The sequence below is a fragment of the Orussus abietinus genome, unplaced genomic scaffold (genome assembly GCF_000612105.2).
Source record: "Orussus abietinus isolate OABI.00-Male unplaced genomic scaffold, Oabi_2.0 scaffold681, whole genome shotgun sequence".
Taxonomy (NCBI): Eukaryota; Metazoa; Arthropoda; class Insecta; order Hymenoptera; family Orussidae; genus Orussus; species Orussus abietinus.
Window position 1 is genome coordinate 1 of NW_019395976.1, and position 25,104 is coordinate 25,104.

Here is a 25,104-nt window from a genome sequence, read left to right on the forward strand (position 1 = left end):
CGGTGAAAGCTCACGTACAAAACCAGAGGGCAGCACACGATGCGATCGCGCGATCCTGCCCGTGAGCCCAACTCATCTCTGAGCATATATGCCCACCCGACGGCAACTCACGCCGTGCTCTTCCCCTCGCTCTGTAATGCTTCAGGTTGTCCGTGCTGCCATCTAGCGCTCCACTTGGTGACTATTTATTGGGTATCAAGCGTTAACACAGGTTCTGAGCTTTTATAGAGACTTCTGAATTCTTTGGTTCAGTGTACATTTATTCCAGTTTATTATATATTTCAGTGGTAATCAGTGGTAATCTCCGAACGTGTCCTAACTTGTCATATCTCCATCCCGGAGACTCAACCTGTAGCAACCTCTAGCAAAGAATTCAGAAGTCCCATAGAAGCCCAGATCCTATGTTAGCGCTTGATGCTCTAAAAGTTGGCTAACAAACCAGAAGTGGGGGTAAAAAAGAGATCGCACGTGTTAGCCAACGATATCTCACGTACGGGAGGAAGAGAGACGCATATAGAAAGGCGAGTATTGGGTGTAAGATAAAGAAAGAATGCAATCGCTATATATCGCCATAAGATTAAGAGAGATGGAGAGATGATTACAGCGCCGGCATCCGTTGGCTAACATACTATTTATCGAGCATCGAACATCCGTATCCTTCTGGGCTTCTATGGAGACTTCTGAATTCTTTGCCTCTAGTTTCTTTGCCTGCGGTCATGAAATGATTATAGAATGATGATAAGTTTATAACTTCAAATATCAGTTAGATTTGTTTTTTCTTTTGTAGTTGATAATAAGAATAGAGGTAATTTATCAAATAACGAGGTACAAAGCGGGTCATGGAAAGAGATGGTAAGTATTGTATCAAGTTGTCAAATAAGAATTCATTCAATTTTGGCAATGATGTAAACTTCACATATTTGAAAAGTTATTGCATGAACAATAAACTATGTTTCTGTTTTTAGAGATTTGTCAATATTTTAGTGGCATCATTAAAGATGAGAAAGACATCTCTGCAGGAATGGCTGCTATATGTACATTGTTAAAAGTGTTAGAGCATTCAGAATGTAAGTTGTAATCCTATTGGGTAATATTATAAAGCATTGACAGTAATAATTTCATATGTGATTAATAGCTGAAACTGTACAAGAGTTGCGGTATTGTTTACAAAATGCAGTGGATTCAATGAGGTCAACTGATCATCCAGTGACTGCTATTGCTTCGGGTAGTGAACTTTTTTTGAGATTTATAACATTGGCAACTTTGGATACTCCAGTAAGTAATGAAATTTAATAAAGTTCTTTTAAATGTTGTCATTGAAGGATTTAGTTTATATGCACAGGTATAAATTTATGGTATTCGTTTTCCATATTATTTCTGAATAACTATACCATTAACAAGGTATTACACTGTAACTTTTTACATTTAGAGAATTAAAAACTATTTTTGTATTTGTAGTCATTTGCAGAATGTAAGGGAATCATGATTCATAGAGGAAAGTTATTTTATGAAAAATTAGTTGCAGCTAGGGGAAAAGTTGCTAAGTTAGCAGCACAATTTATTACAGATGGTTCAGTAAGTACAAATCTATTTCATGACATTTTCAAAGAATTATATTTTTATAGTTAATTCTTCATACAGAAAATTTTGACACATTCTAAATCAAGAGTCGTACTACAAACTATGAAAGAAGCTGTTGTAAGCAATAAAATCTTTGAAGTATACGTTACAACTTCATCTCCAGATAACAGTGGGTATGATGCCGTTAAAAGTCTTTTCCATTATAGTAAAGTAATCGATGTCTTGTGAATGAAACACGTAATAAGAGAAAACATTCTAACGTAGGGTGGAAATGTTTGAAAACTTAACTAAACTCGGGGTATCTTGTACACTAATTCTTGATTCTGCTGTGGGTTATGTTATGGAACAAGTTGATATGGTCATGGTTGGAGCTGAAGGTGTAGCAGAAAGCGGTGGAGTAATTAATAAGGTAATATGTAATTGATTTCACCACTGATAAAAGACAAATTAAGATTACTTTGAAATATGTAAATAAATTTTAATAATAAAATGGATATTGAAAGGTTTTGATTACTATTTCATCTACATTATAGGTTGGAACTTATACAATGGCAATGTGTGCTAAAGAAGTAAAAAAACCATTCTACGTATTAACTGAAAGTTTTAAATTCGCTAGAATATATCCATTAAATCAAGTCGATCTTCCTAACGAATTTAAGGTATGTGTAAAATTAGTTTCACCATATAGAATTAGATTATAATAATTGAGTGCCAATTTTTGTGTGTTGACATTTTTAATTCACCTAATACACCATTCATATTTACTGTTACAGTACACAGCAAGTACACTGAAAAAAGATTTGAAGAAGGAACATCCATTAGTTGATTACACTCCTCCTTACTTTATCAATCTTTTGTTTACGGACTTAGGTATTCTAACACCTTCAGCTGTTAGTGACGAACTTATTAAACTTTATTTATGAAATTCAAATATATGTGTTTGCATCAATCCTATCTCTTATGAGGGAAATACTCTTACAACTTTTTAAGTGGATTACATGTATATGCAGAATACAAATGTTAAATCAATGTTTATAACTATAAATAAACTCGACATTTTATATATTTTAAATAACAATAATCCTTAGCAGGAATGATATATGTTTATACCCTAGATTACAATTTTCTCAACATCATACTAGGGGTATATTTCATCGCTTACCTTGTTAAGTTGCAAACATATATTACCTAATATTTACCCGTAATAATGAAAGTTATCTAAGTCAAAAAATCTTTTAAGAAATAAATTTATTCCACATTTTCTGCTGCTTAAGGCAGAGCCACACATTCGGGATTCTGCGATTGTCGAATGTTTTTGCCATTCGCCGAGTACTGATTGGGAAGTGTTCGCCAATAATTCGAAATAAAAAGATTGTCACGGGAGAGGACGAATATCGAATTAACCAAGGGGCTATTCACTCGGAAATCAGTGAAAACGATTTCCTTCTGTGAGAGCCGATTGCCTCTGATTTCATATGATAGAAAAGTGAGCGATTCGGTAACAAGTGATGTTAAATTTGTGACAGTATTTTGGTGATTTCCGACGATTTCCAGCTGATTTCTACATGATTTCGAGCGTTAAAATCCATGATTTTTTGCGTCAATACCCCCTCGGAATATACGCTTCGAGCGATCGGTTCACACTATTCGGCATCGACAACTATCAAGCAGAAATTTGCCGAATGCCGAATCTGCAGCGCCGCCCTTACATTTAAAATACAATAACGTGAAGTTAGCTTAAAAAATGTCAGACCACTTTCATTACTATAAACATATACAAACCCTGCACAGTTTAGCATATTGCAAAGCACGTGATATACTACAGTAAAATTAGTAGTCGTTATCAAATCAAACATTTTAATGTTATTTTATAGTTTAGTATTTTACATTACAATGTCATCTTTCGTGAATCTGATGATATAATGAGATTAATATTTACTATCACGAATATTAACATGGAGAAATACGAAAACAATTCAGTAATAACTGGTACTAATATATCTATTTTGGGATATACAAGTATATAAATATTTTTTCGTACAAGCATGTAACATTCTTACTGTTTTAAGTAATTTGATTGTGATAATTGTAACAAAATAATTTTCTTTAAAACATTTACAATTCTGATTAAGTGTTATTACATCTAATTAGGATACATTGATTTCGGATTAAAATGTGTAATTTAATATATAATTCTGCTACAATTTTGAGAAATGTTTACACAGAGTTGATTATCATCAATTATACAAATTCAAATTATGCGTTTTGTTGTACCCTAATTACAAGCCCAATAGTTATTTATAATGCATGCGCTAATGTTTCAACAACTGTATATATTTGATCAAAGTGCGGCCTCTTTTCTGGCTCGTACTCCCAACAACGTAACATTAATCTGTACATTTCATCAGGAGTCCCATCAGGTGCGGGCATACGGTATCCTATAAGAAGAATATAGTTCGATTTACTAATAATTTTTCGGTTAATACATCACTTTTGTTACAATCGAGAATGGTTATTGTAATAAAATAACTAACTTTGGAATTTCGCTTCAATTGCACTGCAATTTGCTAAGGGATCACTGAATAAGTAAATAAAAATGTACATGATCACTTAAGGGGATGCTGAACCTTCCTACTGTTACTGGCTGAAAGAGGGTTTATGAGTTCATAAAAAAGGGAATTTTTCATCGACAAAATGAAAAATGCTTTCTCCAAAATGATAGGTAACTAATAGATTAATGGAATGATTATCCAATTCACACTGAAATCGAAAAAAATAAATTAAGATGTACAGCTTCTGTTATCACTCAAACTATCACTAGCGACAAGTGTATGCCCGAATAAAAGCATCTGGGACTTGCACACGTTTGGGATGACCGTACTTCCACAATGAAACAATAATAAACTGCTAACTTTTTAATGGAACCCTATCCAAACAAGTTTGAAACGGAAAAATAAATACAATCCGTGAACTCGTTTTACACGCGTCATTCACGCCTGAAAGCCCTACAACCGTAGGTAAGGAAGGATAATTCAGTTCGGAATCAACGTGGATGATGACACGACAGTTTTCTAATATAATAAGTATATCATAATGTAATGAACTAGGAAAAAACGTAATAGAAGAATATTTGATGAGTGATTGTCAAAAATGTGCTCAAACTTATTTGAATTTCAATATAAAATAGACGAAAGTAAATAACCGACCGCAGTACTTCGCATTATCTGTAGAGTACGCGTAAGCACATTTCCTATTTTTTTTTTTTCACGGAACACTGTGACAACCGGTAATGCTGATGCCTTTTTTGGTTTGGTTATCCAAATGGCAGATGGAATCGATTCGATCATTCTAATCGATTTCAACATCCTCTTAAGGGGTTTTGATACAAAATCCAGTTGAATGAATCGACCGTTGCGCCTTTTTTCTGATCTACGAACTTTTTTACAAATCAGTCTACGTTACAATGTTGCCAAATTTACTGTCAGCTGATGGTTTACCACGTTGCCAATGGCAATATCTCGCCAATGTTTAAATTTGTCCCTGCCTGGCTTTTGCTTGACGTCCATAGATCCCCCTATCCCATTCCCCCTGGACTATGACACTTCCAAAACGACTCGAGCTTGGTCGTTCTCTGCTCGGCGATTGCTTATTGTTGACCGATCCCCTGCCTTGTTTTCCCTTGGCCTATCTTACTTCCAAATCGTAGATTTCCAAAACCATAAACGCTGCATCATGCGATCAGATCGCGCAATCGAAGTAGTTACTAATAACATTTTTTTACAATTATAATTCATAAATAAACCAATTTCTATTAATATTGGCATTCTAGATAGATCTTACTAAACAATTATTATTAATTTAGATAATAATTACGAATTTTAATTAATAATGGGTAAAAAAGACGGTACAAGTTAATACATAAAATTGTAACATCTTTTCATGAGTAGTATAAACGAATTTTATGAAAATGAATGGTCGACAAAAACTGTTACCACGAATGGGTACTAGTCGACAATAGATTAATGAAATACATCGACATCTGACTTAGAAAAGGAATATTCAAATAGCGCAATTATAATATAAACTTCGAACTGTACATAATATATTAGCGCATAAAAGATACGAGTCTTAATTTTTATTCCATCCGTAATTATTTGGTCGAAAAAAGTCTTCTGAATATAAAATATAATTAAATTTCAGCTGAACCACAGAATATGAGTTACGATCAGTATCATAGAATAATTATTCAAAAGTACTAATCTAAAATTGTGGTTGTTCCTTTGTCCATCTCATAATTTGAGATCAGGTCATGGATTTTTAATCTTTTAATTTAGCAGATTTCGATGATGCGGAAACCGCGGGTCCTATTGTCAAATTCAGCCCAGGAACGATAAACGACGGACAGAAAGTGACACCCAATGATACCGTTGGATATTTTTGAAATGGCAGGATGCAAAAAAATAACTTTGCTCATTAGTTATCGCTTGCTGCTTCTCGTCTTTCGCTTTCGGCCTGAATCTGGTAATAGGACGCGCGGCTTCTCCATAATCGATAACCTCTAACAAGGAGAGGATTAGGCATGGTCGTTTCAAATTTACGCAATACTTTGTTCTTTTGTAGTCCTCAATGTATAAAACTATTTACCAAAGAAATAGCGAGCAGCTCTCACGAATTTTCAAGAATTAATGAAAATTATTAATGTTACTATAATTATCAAGCAATACCAACATTGATAAAAATCGAGTTATTAATTATACATAATTAAAAAAACTGTATCGATAAGTATTTTAATTATTTATCGGTATTACTGACCTGGTCTGTATCAAGGCCCCTTAATACTATTTTACAATTGAATCATTTATCTCATTTTGATGAATATTATATGAACTAGAGACATACCTGAATCAATTTTTTCACGTGCATGGGAGTTGGACATTCCACTGTAAGGATTGCCACCTTTCGAAAATATCTCCCATATCAACACTCCGTAACTCCAAACATCACAGAGAGAAGTGTACTTCCCTACAAATATAATGAAATCATATGTTAATTCTGCAATATTTAATGATGTAAACAATATCATACGATATGTACCGAAATTTAACGCCTCGGGTGCTGTCCATTTAATTGGAATCTGTTTCATTCCATCTGAAACTATATACTCTTCTTCTTCTCTGGACATTCCAAAGTCTGAGATTTTTACAATACAGTCGAATCCTGAAAATATGCTGAATGAAAACACATCTCTTTAAATAGAACGTTGTCAAGTTCTATAGCTACATCAACTAACTTACCAACGAGGCAATTTCTGGCTGCTAAGTCTCTATGAATACAATATTTAGATTCTAAGTAACGCATTCCTGCAGCTGCATCTTTACACATACGCAGCTGTTCTCGTTGTATAATTGTGCTTGAATTTTTCCTTAAATATGTGAGAAGTGATCCCCCTTAATGAAAATAAAACAATAGCATAGAATTTTTTTAAATAGTGTTTTGAAATCATAGATACGTATTTTATGAAGCAGTATTTATGAAATTAATTTTTTTACCAGGCACTAATTCCATGACTATCATGATAGGTTGCTTTTGTACACAGATTCCAATCAGTTTCACTATATTTGGATGATCATATTGTTTTAAAATGCGTCCTTCTTGAAGAAACTTTTTCTTTTGTTCATCAGGTAATGTTACTTTGCATGTTTTAACAGCCACGTCAGTCTTACACGTTTTCAACTGAGCTTTGTACACATCACCAAAATTACCCTATGCACAGTCGGTAGTTAATTAGAACAAAATTGTTTGAAAATGACATGTATGTAAGACATGTTGATTTCTTTACATACTCGGCCTATTTTGTCCAAAAGAATAACATCGTCGTTATTCAGTTCCCATCGTTCTCTTAAAATAGGAGTTTTCAGTATAGCGCCGGATCGACTAGTTACGGGTAAACCAGACTGCCATTGATGAAGAATTAAATCTTGGATAGAAGGAAATGTTGGTCCTTCGAATCTGTAGTGTCCCTATAACCACACATATTTGGAGTGATTAAATGAGAGGTCATGACGAGTTTAAAATCCATATTTAATTATGCTACCTCGGGTGTGGTTTGAACAATAAAATGTTTATGCCCATCCCAACAGACGGAAAGGACAATTTGGCATTCATCATTTCTGGTAGTCTCTCGCACTAAAAAATCTCCTTCATTGACCAGGAGTCGCACAACCTCTTCTCTTGGTAAAACACCGTGAAACCATTCTTCCTCCATCAAACCGCCATTTCCATTTCCTTTTTGATTATTAATCGGACTGGAGACTCCGCGAAATGGAACCTTTTTTGAACGAATAAATATCAGCAAGGTTGCAAAATAGTAAATTGAGAGTAAATTAAGTAACACATGCCTTAAAAAATGGAAATATTTCTTTCTCAAGAGTTCTAAAAAAATTACGGCATTACAAGATGTCATCATTTTATTATATATTATGTGAAAAAACATCAGCTTGCTGGAACATAAGTCTTCAAACAGCTTAATGCCGGATGAAGCAATACGCAAGAAAAAAAAAACGCAAAAAGAAATGTCCCATCGTTAAGGTGTTAAGGGGGAATGGTACGATTAAAAAAAAGCTCGAGTGCCATGCTCTCATGAAACGGCAAGCAGTGCCAATTCTTGAGACGTAACCAACGCCGTTGCTGTGTCGTGCCGTTGAAGTCACGGCACCACGATTTTGATATCAAACTTCCCTTCTCGGTAACGTCTAGTCATCCGACGCTGAACCTCAATAAAAATGTCATACTTCACATAAAAAAACAGAAGCTTCGTTACTAAGAATCCATTAGAGATTATCGAGATTGTACTACACAACAAAAAAACAACAAAAATTTATAAGTTTTGTGCATTTTCATGATGCGTGTACGTATTGCGTATCATAAGAAATTCTACAAAGGCCCCGACAAGTACGGTGATGTAGCTCGCTGTTTCTACCTTAGACCATATGCATATATCTAGACCTCGCATTGGACTTCCCACTCCCGAATTTTCACTAAGCAGAATTGCATTAACTGTGTGGGCGAGCGAACGGCTCACGTGGTATATTCGTTTACTCCTTCGACTGCAATGCGAAGTCTACACATATATGATGTAAGATTTGATCATTATACGTACACGATGCACACTAATTCGTGCGGTCGACACACGTGGACATTCGAATATATCCCTTCCTCTGCAATGCGAGGTCTAGATATCTAACAATAAGATCTTAAGGTTTCTGCCAGTCGCCCACTGCGCATCTTCTACAACGCATAACGTCACGACGTATAACTAGCATACTTAGCGGAAATTTGCTCAAGTTTTATGCGAAGGAGGTGTCCTCGTTGACAACTTTGCATGTTCGCATAAAAAATGTGGAGTTTTACTATTTGGCGGCAATTCCCAGTCATAGAGTGTGAAGTTGCCGAGTATATAACATTCATTGCGTGGTCCTTTTGTTTTTAACTTTCATTAGTGGTTCTCTGTAACGAAGTATCGTAAGCGTTGAACGAGTAACAACACAAGTCCTTAGACCATGTATATAGACCTGGCATTGAACTTCCCATTTTCAAATTTTCAGTAAGCAGGATGGCTTTAACTGTGAAGGTGAGTAGTCGGTTTACGCGGACATTTAAGTTTACCCCTTCCACTGCAATGCGAAGTCTAGATATTTATGGTCTAAGTACAAGGCATGTTGGCCGCTATGATAGATTTGTGAGCTGCCAGTACGGATTTTTACTCAAAATTTACATTTTTTCTGACAAATAATTTGAAAATCTGGCACCACAAGGAAAATTATATTTTCGGAAGGCTGCGATTTCATCCATTCGAATTATTCAAAGCATCCTACACTAACATTTTTGTGTGCGAAGTTTTCCCCGTTCCAGCTGTCGTAGGTGTGAAAACGCACGCAAAGAAAAATTATGTACCATTCCTCTTTAACAACACGACAGTAATTAAGCAGTCTTGATACTGACCAGGTCGGTAATACCGGTACCTAATTGGTTGGCATAAATTTTTCAATGTTCTTACAATCTAAACGATACATAATTGGTACATACAGATCGAATTGTGAGACTAAAATTGGAAGATCTAGGGCGCATCATTTCATTTTTAATCATAATACATTTTTTTAGATTTCATCCTTACCAACGATAAATTTAATTAATTTCTGATGGGCTGTACTTTTCCCCTCTTTTTGAGTGATGCGCCGCAGACATATAAAAAGGAAATCTATCAAAATAAAAATTAAGTATGTATATGATGTATTGTAAAAATTAATTACGTTGAAAAATTACGACATAGTCGGTATATTTGACATGACGGTTTGGGTTATTTTAGTCCATCAAAATTTCGCATGCAAACAACGCCAATTGCCGCGCATCAAAAAAGTCATTTTGAGACCTGAGCTATCATTACAATTAATAGATAGTGGTTCTCATTCTCGACGCTTGAAAACTGAAATACTTGAGTGATCCACCCGCCCTGTTATGCCTCGATCTATGTTTCTTCAAAACGATCTCTGCTCGGCGTTCATTTACCTTTGAGTGATCTTCTTGCTCCGTTCCCCCTCGTTCTGTGTCACATTCAAATTGTAGGTTTTCGAGACCGTAAACGCTACACCATACAATCAAATTCTTTATTAGAAGTATTGATTTATACGATTTTTTAAATTATATTTAATTATTAAATCGATTTCTATCAATACTGGTATTGTATGATAATTATAGTAAACAATAATTTATCAAATAATTATTATAAATACTTATTAATAATGGATGAAAAATTCTATAATGTTGTAATTAATTTTCTGGCGCAAGTGGATAGTATGAATGATTTTTATGAAATTGAATGGTTCACGAATAGGGTACTAATCGACACTATATTAAAAAAATTCCGCGTTATCATGCTTAAAAAAAGTGTTCAAATCGAATGATTATAACATAAACTTCGATCCGTTCGCGATAAATTACCATATAAATAAAAGAAAAAACCACCATATAAAAGATACAAATCCCAATATATATTCCATCCATAATTATTCAATTAAGGATTTCTGTTTAAATATAGAATGTAATTAAATTTCACCTAAATCGCGGTTTCTGCGTTACGAGCAGTATCACAGAGTAATTTATCATTACTACTAACTTGAAACTGTGTTTGTTTTGTGTCCATCTCATAATTTGGATCGGTTCTTAAGTCTAGCATCTTGAACTTAGATTTCCGATTATGGAGAAGCCACGTGTCCTATTGCCGGATTCAAATCGGAGACAACAATGAGGAGCATGCGGTAACCAATGATACCGTTCGATTTTTCCGCAGTGACGGTCGCAGTTTTGATAATTTATTAGTTGTCGCTTGTCTCGTCGTTTGTCGTTTCCAGCCCGAATCTGATAATAAGATCATGGACGTATAATATGAAAGAATTCAGAAGTTCCGTAGCTCAGATCCTATGTTAGCGTTTGATGGTCTAAAAGTCGGCTAGCAAACCAGGGATGTGGGTAAAAGAGAGTTAGCATGTTAGCCAACGGTATTTCATATACAGAAGTAAGAGAAACGCATATAGAAAGGTGAGTACTATGTGTAAGATAAAGAAAGAATGCAATCCGCTATATATCGCCGTAAGATTAAGAGAGATGGAGAGATGATTACAGCGCCGCCATCCGTTGGCTAACATATTATTTATCGAGCATTAAACGTCCGTATCCTTCTGGGTTTCTATAGCTTCTGAATTCTTTGATAATATATATATGAACCGCACATTATGTGCCGCTGACAGAACGGTGAGAGAACGAGAACTATCGTGATCGGGTCTACGCTCGTCTGCGCTGGTCTAATGCGCAGTAAGTTCTTGATAGTTGGATAACAAGAATGTAAGAAACGCAAATTACTTCACTGCCCATTCTTGTTACATAGCAAGCATAGACTCGATCGTGACAGTTGTCGTTCTCTGATCGTACTGTTAAGGTGATATGAAAGAATCAGTCTATATAAATCCGAGGTGTCAAATCGTTCGTCAAAGTACTCTCCGAAATGGATGTACTAATTCGTTTCAAATTTTATCACGTAAATGTGGAGGCCCTAAGGGAGGCCCAAAAACTCATTTTATTTTTTATAAAAAAATTATTTATCACGGACTAGAATTAACATAACGTGATCCCTGCATGTTTTGTGCGTTTTGAAGACTAAAAATCAAAGATGTAAAATTTAAGGACCTAGCTCGAACAATTTAGATTACTATAGAAATAGAATATTACAGAATCAGATGGGAAAATATGGAAAATACTATCAAGAACGATTATAAAAAATGCTGGCTGGTCCCTTGGGTAACAAGTGTTTTTAAAGAAAAAATTAAGTTGCAGCTAAACATCATACATAGATGGCGCCATCGGTCCATTAGAGAATCAAAAATCACGAATCCACGGAATTTTGACAGTTTTACTTCGATCTCTTTATAATTATTCTACTGAAATTAAGGAATGCTTACTGAACTTAAGGAAAGCTCTACTGAACTTAAGGAAAGCTTAATTTCGTATAATTCTCAACGTAGAGTGTCACAAACATCAAAATAAATACAAATGTCGGTCACGTGGCGCGTCGGCTTATATTACCACTTGAGTATTCAAAATGGCATTAGCACCAAAAAGGTATAGATGAATTTTAATTTATGGACGTCGATTAAATTTCTTGGCAACTTTCATATCACCTTAATTTAACACCGCCCGGTGCTTGTTTTACTGCAGGATTGTTTGCTTGGAGCAGTGCAAGCAGCTATACTGACTGCTCTACAGGTTTTCATTGATCGAACGCGTGCTATTTTCCTTACATGGTTTTGTGCAGGCTGAGACAATGACCCAAACAGAACCTCTGATCGGTTCGTGTCATTGGTCCTTCATGGCGGGGCAAACCGATCGGAGGTTTTGATTGGGTCATCATCTCAGCCTGCATGAAGCCATGTAAGGAAAATAGCAGGCATTCAATCACCGAAAACCTGTAGGGCAGCCCACACAGCTCCCTGCACAGTTGCTCACATGGTTCCAAGGAATTAATTCTGCAAGAAAACAAGCACCGTCTAAAGCCCGCTTTAGACCCATTCAGCGATATACAAGCATAGGGAGTGAGCGGTCCATATGTTATATCATGAATAGGACATGCGATCTGTCCATAATGAAACCCGCTAAGTTCAAAATTGTAAACTCAAAAGTCGATCCGATCTCAAATTATTATATACGGATCGAAGTTCATGTTACAATCGGTCTATTTGAATACTCCATTTCTAAGCAAGATATCACCGTATTTTATAAATCTATTATCGATTAGTACACATTCGTGGTAACACTTTTTGTGAACTATTCATTTTCATAAAAATCGTTTATACTACCCATTCACGCATGAAAAGACGTTACAATGTTATGCATTTTTTACTCATTATTAATAAATATTCGTAATTGTTATCTGAATTAATAATAATAATTGTTTATATAAATTAGCCTTGCAATGCCAATATTAATAGAAATGGATCTATTGATGAATTATAATTGTAAAAAATGTTATTAGTAACTGCTTCGATTGCGAAATCTAATCGTATGGTGCAGCGTTTGTGGTTTCGAGAATCTACTATTTGAAAGTAAGATTGGTCAAAGGGAAACAGGGCAGAGAATGTATCAACAATAAGTAATCGCCGAGTAGAGACCGAGCAAATTCGAGTGATTTTGGAAGTGTCATTGTCCAAGAGGTAAAGGAGCCAGGGGATCTATCGACATCAAGAGATTGAGGAGTAGAGGCCAATTCATGCGTGACGAAATGTACCACTGGCAGCGTAGTAACCTTAAGTATTTAGTGCTTTATATTACCCAGGTAATATAACCGATGATTTAATTCTCTGCGATTTTATGAGAATTGAACTTTTTAATAATATTCAAATTGTTTTCAATAATTTTAACAAATCAATAATAGTTTGTTGAAATGATCATTATACTGCGTGAAAATTTGTATTGTGTTTCTAAAGATTTTAGTTTTCTAACTTCGGATACCAGAATTTTTTAACTTTCAATAATTGGGCAAGTCACAATTAAGGGGATATGAAAGTCATTCGATATATATAAAATGTCAAAATATTTATGAAACTTTTCTCCAAACTAGATGCACCGAATCATTGGAAACTTCAGTATGTGATTACGGAGGCTCTAAGGCAGAACGCGATGCTCGTGAAATTTCATTTTTCAGAAAAAAATGTGATCTTGGTTCTAGTCTAGGTTAAATAAAAATAATTTTTGGTAGAAAAATGAAATTTCATGAGCATATCACGTTGTTCTTTCCGGTCTTCATAATCACATAATGAGGTTTAATCCTTTGCACTCGAGAGGTGCCTCTCAGGCACCACTGGATATGATTCGACAACTCGAGCGGAGCCTGAGAGGCAATATTTATACTTTTCTCCAAACTGGGTGTACCAAATTATCTTAAACCGTAACACATGATTACGGAGACCTTAAGGAATAACGCGCTGCTCATGAAATAACTTAAAAAAAAAAACTTTGTACTTATCTCCGACAAGAACCAAAAAAAAAAATTTTTTTTTCGAAAAGTGAAATTTTATGGGCAGCGCGTTCTTCCTTAGAACCTTCATAATCACGTATTAAAGTTTTACATAATTTGATGCACCCTGTTTGGAGAAAAGTGTTATAAATATTTTGACTTTTTGGTATGTATATATGGCTTTCATATCACCTTAAAGGGACACTATTTAAAAAAAGTACTTTAACTTTATGAGTTGTATTTATTAAAAGTAATAAATTATTTTTCGAAATTACTTTAAATATAAATTCTCAAAGTCTCTTATATTCTCAATGGACTTTTAAATTACCATAACATTTTCAGTAATATTACTCAAACTTAATTTCTCAAGAATTTAAAAATACTTGGTAAATCGTCAGTTGACAATAATGTGATAACATTGTAAAGTAACGATCACTATCGTCAATAACGTAGACTGATTCGCAAAAAAGTTCATATGCTTTCGAAAAGGGGCGTTACAACTGATTCAGCAACTGGCTTTTGTATCAAGGCTCCTTAAAGCGCAGAAAAAACCTTAAAACAATTATAGTACACACACATCAAAAATAGCACACAAGGTATACAGCATATACAACCGGAGGAGCAGGAATAGGCTGAGGAGTTGAACCTTCGCTATTGGCCCGAATTACTCCATTTTTTGGATTATGTATTGACGGTAATGACTTGAAGGGTGATTTTAATAATGTCATGAACCGCTGATTTCTTCTCAGAGTAAACAGTCCAGTATCTGGAACTGTATTTCTCTGCAATCACGATGTTAAATTGTGCAGGATAGAAAAAAACTATGAGAAGTCATGGTGTAGATAATATTAAGGAAAAGGGATAATGCACATGTTGCTACAATTATCAGTACTGCTACCTTATTTATTTGAGGTGGTTCAGCGAAAGAGCTTTCTACAGAAAGATCACAGCCTGATGGCAATTCCTCACAACCAAGCTCATTGAGAGCACATCTGATCACTTCTGCTTGCCTCTGTAATTTTTTTTCCTGACAGCGTAGCCTTAATTCTTCTCTTTCTCTTGAGTAGTCCAGAACTGACATCCTATTTATTAAATGATATTTAATATACTACAGCTTCAAAATATTGTATTTATACAAAGTATACTATTTCAAATTGAAAGACATACTTAGAATCACAGTTACTTTCAGATGAATTCTGAGTAGCTTGCCGATTTTGCTGTGTTGCCTTAAGAGAGAATTCCAATTCACTGAGTCGACTTCGTAACCAATCGATTGTTAAGTTATCCACAGTTAATTTGTTAGGCAGCAATTTTCCAGATGTATCATCGACAAGGTTTTCGTCAAAAGCAAATCTAATTGGTGATGCTGGTCTTGTTCTAATTAATTAAAAATGTGTCAAACAAATATCATTATCTAAGGATTTTCAATGTGCATAGATAATCATCTGATGTTATACTACTTACCTATGTTTTCCAATAAAATCCCGATACTCATCCACAGGTTTAATTGTATCAACAGCTTTTTGCATTCGGGTGTGAATTTCTAAAAATTTTTCTGCTGTGAAATTTGAATACTTCACTATTTCTTGAAGAATACTTTTCCTATAAATAAAAAATATTTTATATTGATGAATCATAGAAATATCCTTATAAAATAATTACCTTATCCACTATTAACTGACAGCATGTAAAATAATTAAATCCATTTAATGAGACCAATTGTCCGAAAAGATTATGATTACATTTTGAAATAAATGTTGGGGGCAGTTGCTTATTGTCAATACTCTTACCACACTACTATAAATTCTTGATGAATGGCTTGTTGACGTTGAAGCAAACTTGGTAAATAACACATTCTTAGATCATGCTCACATTCAGTCACCGCTCCAAGTAAAAGCACATATTCATTATGTGTTAAGTGAAGTTTTCTACATGCTTTTTGATATTTTTCTCTAACTTCATCCAACTTCCTACCACCTCTGCCAGCTGAAATCATCAGGTTATCATTACACTGACAAGAATAAATTTTGGTTCATTATAAAAAAAACTGTACTTACATTTAATATAATGTTCCTCAAATCGTGATCTCATTAGTTTATATACTTCCAAATGCTTTTGGTACTCGGTCTTTTTCCGAGCAACATCTTCAGTTAACTATTAATAATAATAAAATATGAAACTTTAAAATATTCATTGATAATATAATAAAAACCAGGTTTTAAGACATAACTGACAATTTTTAAGAAAACATTTTATAGACTGCAATACCTGTAGAAATTGGTTATTCAACCAAGCTTGTTCCTCTTGATAAAGTTTACGGGCCCGTCGTCTTTCGGAATGTAGGCTGCTTATGTGTTCAACTACAATGCTTTCCATGCAATCCGCTTGTTGTTTAATAAGTTTGGCGGTTTGATCAATAGATTCCATGATATCCTTCCAGCTCTAAAATGAGAAATTTTAATGATTCACTATTAGACAATAAAATGATCTTTTACACTGTAGTCTTTGCAAATCTAGCTTCACGAATTACCTGGACAATCAAACTACCAACAAGATCTTCTCCACGTTCGATTTTTTTCCCTTGCAAAGTTAAAGAAGAAATCGTTGAAGCATATTCTCGGTCAGATTTGACCTTATTAGTCAGACATCGACGCATGGTTTCCAATAATTTAATTTCTGCATCCTGTCTTCCAAGTAGAGCCTCATGAGACGATTGCCCTTGCAAACTCGTAGAAAACCCCATTTCTTTGGAGTTAGGGAAGTTTTGGATTTCTTAGAACTTCTAGTCAGATATATTACCAAAAACTCATTCCTATTTCCCATGTAAAGTGAAATTAGAAATTCAAACTGCCAAACCGAACTCTAGATCCAACTAACCAGACATTTTAAGTAGGACTCATTTAAGCATTTAATTAACGAATAGTTCATAGCTCACCCATCGTTGAGATCAACATTTATATTTGTTCAGAACTAAATTTGTTTCTTTGCCTTATACCACGGACAACGATTTATAAAAAGTGATAGATTCGTAACTTTGGTCACGAATGCAAGGGATGCACTGATATGTGCACCGAAATATGTATATATAGTAAACTAGAATGCTCGACACGCTTAAGAATACACGGCGAGCTTGTTCTAGAGAGAGATATATTTGGATGTTCCTGCATCCTTCTCACACGAAGTTCGATAAGCATTAGTCTAAGAAAGATGAAGCGATGGATGGTACTTCATCGCAGTTCCACTTCCAAATTAACCAATGTGTGAGCACCGTTTGTATTATGGATGTAAGAATATACGCACGGAGCCCAAGCCAGACCGGCGAGTGCCAAAATAAGTAAGGGGGGAACACGTACACACAATGGTAAGGTAGTTAAGTGGGGCCAAAAGCTTAGCTTCCTGATTGGCTGAGATATGGTTACACAGATAAATTCATTCAACGTTTTATTTCATTAGGTCATCATACTCCTTCATATTAAATTCACCTAGAATGAAAAATATTGATCAAGGAACTTCTGATTCACAGGACAGAATATTTCAACTTATAATTCATGTATTATAAAAAAATAATCGAAATTGCTTTCAAAATTACTTGCCGCTTTCTAGAGCCAATCCATGGACGTAAGCCATTCTTATGAGCCAGTCAGTAACCTTAGCCAATCAGCTGAGACAATCAGTAGCCTGAAAAATCAGAACCAATATACCCCTTTCATACACTGGCCTGCGTCGATGGTTTCCTCCTGGTCCGCACTGCCCTCTCCGGCCGCGCAGCGTACTAGCGGTGGGAGCAGCGCGGAATTTGAATCGCTCGAGGGGCAGAATGGATTTCCTAAAGAAAACAAATATTTCTAAACAAAAATAATTAATGAAAATTATTTTAGTATTATTGTGGAGCTTCCTGACCCACCTAACGTAGTTTTTGTTAAATGATAATTTACAGAATTTTATAAAGAATATAATAGAACATGTTCTATTAAATGTTAACAAGTTTCTTAGCGATTCAATTGTTCCATTCACTGAACCGAAGTTAGAATATTATCTTAGCTTAAAAGAAACAGTTTCTAAATATATATACAGTGAAATACCGCAGGAAAATTTACGATGCATCAACTATCGGACATAGAAAGGAAACGTAATTTCATGTCTCTTATATATATACGTTCTACACCATTCTTCGTATTACTCGAATAAATGGACACCTGTAAATCATTAAATGAGCATGTAAATGAGCATCCGTAAACATAAGAAAGACTTTTCTTATCCGAGTTTTTTATAAACGCAAATCGGACGCAACTCTTATAAATTGATTTCATTCGAAATAGGTATCCAAACCCCATTTCCATTTCGTATTTGAAATAAGAACAATAAACTATTATGGGTTTCCAATTTTAAATAGATATTGAATCTATTTGCGTTTGAAATTAAATACTTCCAGAGAAATGAGAATATTAGAAAAGAGTCGATAAGAATGATACTTGTTCTATCAACTGAATCAACTCTCGAAAAAGTTAAACATCACGCGTAACTCGAAACAGCCACTGTTACGTAGGTACCTTCCATACCCTAAAATAGGGAAAAAACCTATTTTTTCATTAACCGGAGTCAGCCATGGAAATACGAGTACAGAAACGCGAAACTCTTGCGAAAGGATCCAACGAGTTCATCGGCCAAACGGCTTCAAAAGTCATCGACCGACCCGGGGCAAACAATCTGACGACTCCGCAACGCATCAGCACGACTCAGAAGTCCACCCTCACATGCGCCCTAGGAAATCCCCACCAATTGGAATATCCTGCTAATAAAACCAGCAGTCCGATCAGAAGTCAGAGCTAGTCAGTCTTTTAGTCAATTTATGATAAGTCAGCGTCAGTCGTCATCGAAACTTCGAGTGGAGCTCCTGGACCCGGTACTCCGTTCCTAGCGAGTCAGAGACCGAGATCATTGGACTCCCTGCCAAGGACCACTATCCTGCGAGCTGCAGTAGCGCCATCCGGTACTCCAGCGATCCAGCCACCGAGTCAGGACTAGACGGCGGCACTGCGACTTCCGTTGGACGAGAGGTTTCTAGGAGACCTCCAACCATAGGGCACGCCACGAGACGAAGGTGTTCACGCATTGTCATCCGACCGGGTCGATCAAAAGAGACTGTCACCGATTAGGGCCGCTGAACAAGCCAGGTAGAGGATCCTTCGCAAGTTCGATTCATCCTCATTTTCATTCTAGTTTACTTATTAACCCTTCATCTCCGACCAAAACCGAATACTAACCATTATCGCGATTTCCATGCCTTGCTCCGGTTAACCGGATAGATTAAGAACCCATCAATTTTCTTTTAACAGCTGAACTCGAATCTCAGTATCGCGAGATAGAATCACGCACAGACCACCATTAAAATATCAAGAATTCCCGCGTCAGCACTCCGGCGTCCAGTAACCTGCCGCCGCTAGAGCGCGCTATCGCGACACCCGAACCGCCGCGACGCGGAAGTATACTAACCCAGAGAAATTAGGTCAAGGCACTTCGTGTGCTCCTTACAGCTGACTGTAGTTCAAACCTCGCGTACGAATAAATACAACTCTTATCGCCACATAGCCTTTCGTTCGCACCCCCTTTTTATTCCTCACTCCCCTAGATCCCACCAGAGGAACTGATCTAGCCGCTCGGATCAATCTCCTCACAAACGCGAAATAAACGTTACTCGCAAGATTTGGGTAATCTCCATCCGAATTACCCCGGCCTCGCATCCGCTCGGCCGCCCCGTAACACCACATTGGTAAAAACAGATGAAATTAAATTGTTTACGTTTATTTAATATGTCTACGTTAAGAAGATTGGCCACCGAGTGTACTAAAATGACACCCAAGAAATCTTTCAGACTGTACTCGAGCGAGAAAAACGGGACCAAATAACTTTGACGGATACTAAAGAAATTGATAAAGTTTTATATTGGCTGCATATTTTTAAGGAGAATAAAATGTATTTTAAGACATTCAAAAAAACTAGCATTTATGTTTTCTTTCATGAATTTCTAGATTTATGTTGTTTTACTTCTGCGTGGGAAAAAAATGAGTAAATTCAACTCATTTTCTGAATTAAATATGGCTATCTCAATAAGCGAGTTGGTTCAACTTACATTTACTGCAAAATCACATTTTGTAGTTGAATCAACTCCAAACTTGACTGAAACAGAATTGATAGCTCCAAATCTAAATTGAGTTAACTGGTTTATTGAGTTCGCCACATTTCACGCAGAAAATTAAATGAATTTACTCTCCTTTTTTTTTCGGCTTACTACAAAATACGAGAAAACATATGTTTGATGAGGGTTGCACGTGGTGTTCCTAATAGCAGATTTTATTTTCTATTGGAAAAAAAAAACTTGTTCCTTGAGTGTCGACCTAATATTTCTAATTTTTTGTCTTTATTGACCCCCAATTTGGAGTCTGTTGGGGCATCTACAGGAAATATGATATCAAAACTATGGTTAACCCTATAAATTACTTCTTAATGGCATTCAAGGATATTTATCATGTATCTAAAATTGAAACCAACTTGTTAAAGGAAATAAATAAATATTGCTAACATAACCATCTCAAAATCGTACTGATTGACCACGTGTGACGTTATTGCAGTTGTTCATATTTATAAAATTTATTCCTTTTCCGCCAATCGGTGCTCGTCTCGCCGTGTTCATCGACAGGGTAAACAGGGAAAAGGACCTACCCCCGCAAGGTAATAAAACGATTATACCCCTTCCGGGGTTTATACGTCTTCACCCGTTTTTGAATGACGGATTACAATACAGGCCATTACCAACTGTGGATAGTTAAAGTATACTGGGGTGGAAAGGGTTGCACTTGGTATTTCTAATAGCAGATTGTATATTCGGGTTTAAAAAAACTGGATGGCACAAAATTTCCTGTTGATTCGTAATGTGATTTGTTGGAAACGGAAGAATTTATTTTTTTTAAGTTTAAGTTTATGCGTCTTTATTTAAGTTTATGCGTTTGGGAATGGAAGGTCAATTTTTCTTTATTAATTATAATTTGCATGAATGCTCGGTTGTTTTACGAGTAAATTTTTCGCGGCCCTGAAAAGGGCCTTATTGTCAGTCCTTAGTAGTCCGTCTAGAACGTGTACTGGTCAACCAACTGTTTTAATTGATTCGGTATCGAATCGATTAAATTTTCGAAAAACTCCGGGATTAGTCGTAGCTCTTCCCAGACAATTTTCGCGTGGTCGATCACCGCTGCTTTCGTCCTTTCCCTCGCCGGGACCCACAATCGGGTCATCTCGGAGCACACATTTTCGATTATATATTATTATATATTATATTTAACTCAGAAAATGAGTTGAATTTACTCATTTTGTTTCTCGCGCAGAAGTAAAACAACATAAAGAAATTCATGAAAGACAACGTAAATGCTGGTCTTTGTGAATGTCTTAAAATACATTTCATTCTCCTTAACCCTTTGGGTACAAAGAGCGCCTAAAGGCGCCCGGCGTTTGGTCCAATATTGCCCGCACGGTCAGAAAAATTTCGCCCATATGTCGAAATGGCTCCATGTTCAAAGGGTTAAAAATAAGAAACCAGTATAAAACTTTATAAATTTCTTTAGTATACGTTAAAGTTAATTGGTCCCGTTTATCTCGCTGGAGTGCAGTTGAAAGGTTTCTTTTGTGTAATTTTTATACACTCGATGGCCAATCTTCGTAACGTAGTTTCTAACCATCTTTTCCCGATTCGCGACGACTAATACACTGAAAAGGAAATAAATTGCTAAAAAATTGATGGTTTAATTTTTCTCTACCTGACCTCAAATACATTACTGTAAAATGTAGTTAAACGACTGAAGTATGCACAAATTGAACGAATAACGCTGGAAAATCTTAATATAAAAAATAAGTATATGACGCAATGAGAAAACCACAGGATTTCTCGTTAATTTTCAAATTTGATTACATGAACACGTTAAACTTACGACAGTAAAAGATTGAAACATAATTGGAGAGAGAATTATATATTGCGGAACGAATTGACATTTTTGCAATATGATATTATATGCAAACATCTTGTAGCGCATTTCGCGACGGTCGAACAGCCCCGTTACTGCTCAAAGTAAATTTAAATGGCCAATATTACGTTATATCAATTCTATGACGAACGTTCACATGGAGAGTAAAGGGGTGGAGGGGGGTGAGTCATTCGAAAAACGTTCGAGTCCGTAGATACTCAACCTCGGCGGGAGCGCTAGGACGGCGAGACGGTGCGGTAAGGGGACTGCATACTTGTGTCTCTCTATTTCCGCCCTGGAGACTGTGAGTCCGAGTGAGATAGCCTATTTGATGCGCTGTCCGCCTCATAGAACAGGACAGACTTATGCGTCCGGGTTTCGGGCCCTGACCAGATATCGCTTTCGCGGTGGTATGGCCGGCACGGCTCGGCCGCTGTCTAGGGACTCGAGGGGCGTGGCGTTCTCGTTTGCTCCTACGGGTCGCAATGGCCTCGTGTTTCCGTTACCACTCTCAAAACTCCGGTCTCGGGCTTTTCTCCCACTGCTGCGAGGGTCTCGATGTCGGTTTCCCGATAAGCGGATTATTGTCAATGTTTTCACGCCGGCGATGAAGACTCTCTTTTTACCTCCTGACGGCTTTCTCGCTAGCAGTCGTGCACCCTCGGGCCTTATCGCCCCTTCCTTCCGCGGCTCGCAAGGCGGATTGTCATTTTGCAACGTCCGCGATCAAGTAATTAACAGAGGCAATGGAGGGTCAGTTCCCCCACGAGAACTGTCGTCTCGAATTAACTGTCCCATTTACTCATAATGTTAACCCTTCGTTGTCCGTACCTTTTTCGGACACCTAATTGTATGACTTGTATTTGTATTTCAAATGCATGTAAACAATTCAATTTCATCAGTTTCTGTGAAAGTGGCTATTTCGAGTTATGCGTGTTGTTTATATTTTTCGAGAGTTAATTCAGTTGATAGATCAAGTGTCATTCTGGTTGATTCTTTTCTAATATTCTCATTTCTCTGGAAGTATTTAATATCAAATGGAAATCAATTCAAAATCTATTTAAAATTGGAAAGGCGATTTGCGTTTATAAAAAACTTTCATAAGAAATGTCTTTTTTATGTTTACGGGTGTTCATTTACATGCTCATTTAATGATTTACAAGTGTCCATTTGTTCGAGGAATACGAAGAATGGTGTATAACGTAAACATATAGGAGACATGAAATCACGATTTCGTTTCTATGTCCGAAAGTTGATTCATCGTCAATTTTCTACTGTATTTCACTGTATATATATTTAGAAGCCATTTTTTTAAGCTAAGATAATATTCTAACTTCGGTTCAGTGTATGGAATAATTGAATCGCTAAGAAACTTGATAACATTTAATAAAACATGTTTTATTATATTCTTCAAAAAATTATGTATATTATCATTTTACAGAAACTACGTCAGGTGGGTCAGGGGCACTCCAAAGTAATACTTAAGCAATTTTCATTAATTGTTTTTGTTTATAAATATTTATTTTCTTTAGGAAATCTATTTTGCCCCTCGAGCTATTCGAATTTCACGCTGCTCCCGCTGTTAGTACGCTTTGCGGCTGGAGAGGGCAGTACGGGCCGGAGGAAACCGTCAACGAATACCAGTGTACATTACACACGTATCCATACTCCGAGATATTTAGGAATTATGCGTTACTCTATGAAGCGAACTTATATCAATAATCTAAAAATGCATATATAGGCGCGCCATCTAACAGCGCATACTCGTACCCGATACCGAGTTGCGTGAGGGCGTGGCGCCATCCTACCGCGCGGGCACGAATCCGGTACCCAGCGGCTTCCCGCCAATTCTGCAGGCAGTGCTCCTCCCTATACTTCCTGTACTCCTAATACCCTGGCTAGATTCCCGAGCTTATTACGCCCGTACTAGTTAACATATTTAATCCTAACTTTCGCAATCTTGTTTTGGGACAACTTTACCTTCGTTCTCACACTGAATATCTGCTATTTACACATTTCCAATATTCCCTAGGGGAACACGCATCTGCGACTTTCGTGATCACCCGAGATCCCCTCAATCAATTCTATCATGTTGCATGCACATAACGGAATGCACTCTCCAGAGGTTACATCCTGGATCCTCAGAAAAGCATTTACTGACAGAAATTAGTCCTCCAGACGCCAACGTCCTTACTTCCCCGAAATCACGCCGTACTCGAGAACAACCTGAAGACAAGTCATTCTTGTTAGAAACATCCACAAAGTCCCATTGTCTTCTCCACGAAACCAATGGTACCCCAAACCGTTCTCTTAACTCCATGTGCTCGTCCTACAGTCAGTACAATTCGATCTCTCGTCTCGAACACATCAGCTCCCAGCTCACTACAAGTTTCGAGTCTGTCTCATAAAAACACTTAGATTATTCCCGACTCATTTCATTTCAACTGCATCGAGCGACATACAATTATTCGCACCGTTAGAATTTTGAGTGAAGATTGTTAATAAATACTAATTTGTGGTGAACAGTTCCGACACTGTGTAGATATATCATAAACTCTAAAGACTGGTGCGATATTTTTCAATTAATTCAATATCAAAACTATTACGTGACTTTGAAATAACACTCGACGCGACTGGAAGACGCGAGAATGTGGATTCTCAGCTTTTATCGCCGGAGTTTCCACGAATTAAACGTCCCTGCCGCTCGGGACGTGACACGAGAAACGTCGTCCTCACTCGTGCAAACAGATGACAAGTTATTCGCGAACGGCTCGCATGAGTTTGACGTTCGGGGTGTTGCATCATCAGGTTGATCTTACGAACCTGCATATTGAACGACATCGAATTCGGCCGACGCGTTCGCGAGAAACGTCGATCTCGACCGTGCAAATCGATGACAACGTTTTCGCGAACGGCTCGTACGAGTTTGATCTACGGAGTGCTGCACCG

The 25,104-nt window shown here is 36.5% G+C and overlaps 2 protein-coding genes across 7 annotated transcripts; one reads left to right on the forward strand and one right to left on the reverse strand.

Moving 5' to 3' along the window:
* The first annotated feature begins 494 nt into the window (after positions 1–494).
* Positions 495–2,656, forward strand: LOC105702970 (translation initiation factor eIF-2B subunit alpha). The gene is made up of 9 exons (XM_012430977.2): positions 495–521; positions 788–852; positions 966–1,067; positions 1,136–1,275; positions 1,459–1,575; positions 1,642–1,754; positions 1,846–1,990; positions 2,115–2,240; positions 2,355–2,656. Exons 2-9 carry the CDS (start codon positions 840–842, stop codon positions 2,502–2,504), a joined length of 906 nt encoding a protein of 301 aa, XP_012286400.1. The 5' UTR covers positions 495–521; positions 788–839; the 3' UTR covers positions 2,505–2,656.
* Positions 2,657–3,564: 908 nt separating this feature from the next.
* Positions 3,565–17,184, reverse strand: LOC105702969 (tyrosine-protein kinase Fer). 6 transcript variants are annotated; one of them, XM_012430973.2, is made up of 15 exons: positions 17,079–17,184; positions 16,674–16,955; positions 16,412–16,585; positions 16,201–16,297; positions 15,934–16,129; positions 15,608–15,745; positions 15,311–15,520; positions 15,042–15,225; positions 7,676–7,909; positions 7,425–7,601; positions 7,131–7,344; positions 6,876–7,028; positions 6,676–6,798; positions 6,481–6,603; positions 3,565–4,019 (listed from the first exon to the last, which is right to left on the reverse strand). In XM_012430973.2, the coding sequence occupies exons 2-15, from the start codon at positions 16,884–16,886 to the stop codon at positions 3,880–3,882; spliced, it is 2,376 nt and encodes a 791-aa protein (XP_012286396.1). In that variant the 5' UTR covers positions 16,887–16,955; positions 17,079–17,184; the 3' UTR covers positions 3,565–3,879. The 6 variants fall into 6 exon arrangements, with proteins under 6 accessions (XP_012286396.1, XP_012286399.1, XP_012286397.1 ...); XM_012430976.2 differs by adding an exon at positions 14,755–14,925 and having other exon boundaries at positions 16,674–17,181; XM_012430974.2 differs by having other exon boundaries at positions 17,021–17,178.
* Positions 17,185–25,104: the final 7,920 nt, after the last annotated feature.

Coding starts and splice junctions, on each gene's coding strand:
- LOC105702970 (XM_012430977.2), top strand. Junction 1,576..1,641: donor AATTTATTACAGATGGTTCA/GTAAGTACAAAT, acceptor TTCTTCATACAG/AAAATTTTGACACATTCTAA. Junction 1,755..1,845: donor TCATCTCCAGATAACAGTGG/GTATGATGCCGT, acceptor ATTCTAACGTAG/GGTGGAAATGTTTGAAAACT.
- LOC105702969 (XM_012430976.2), bottom strand. CDS start 16,886: ATGGGGTTTTCTACGAGTTTGCAAGGGCAATCGTCTCATGAGGCTCTA. Junction 16,586..16,673: donor TTGGTAGTTTGATTGTCCAG/GTAATTCGTGAA, acceptor TTCTCATTTTAG/AGCTGGAAGGATATCATGGA. Junction 15,226..15,310: donor GAAAGTAACTGTGATTCTAA/GTATGTCTTTCA, acceptor TTTAATAAATAG/GATGTCAGTTCTGGACTACT.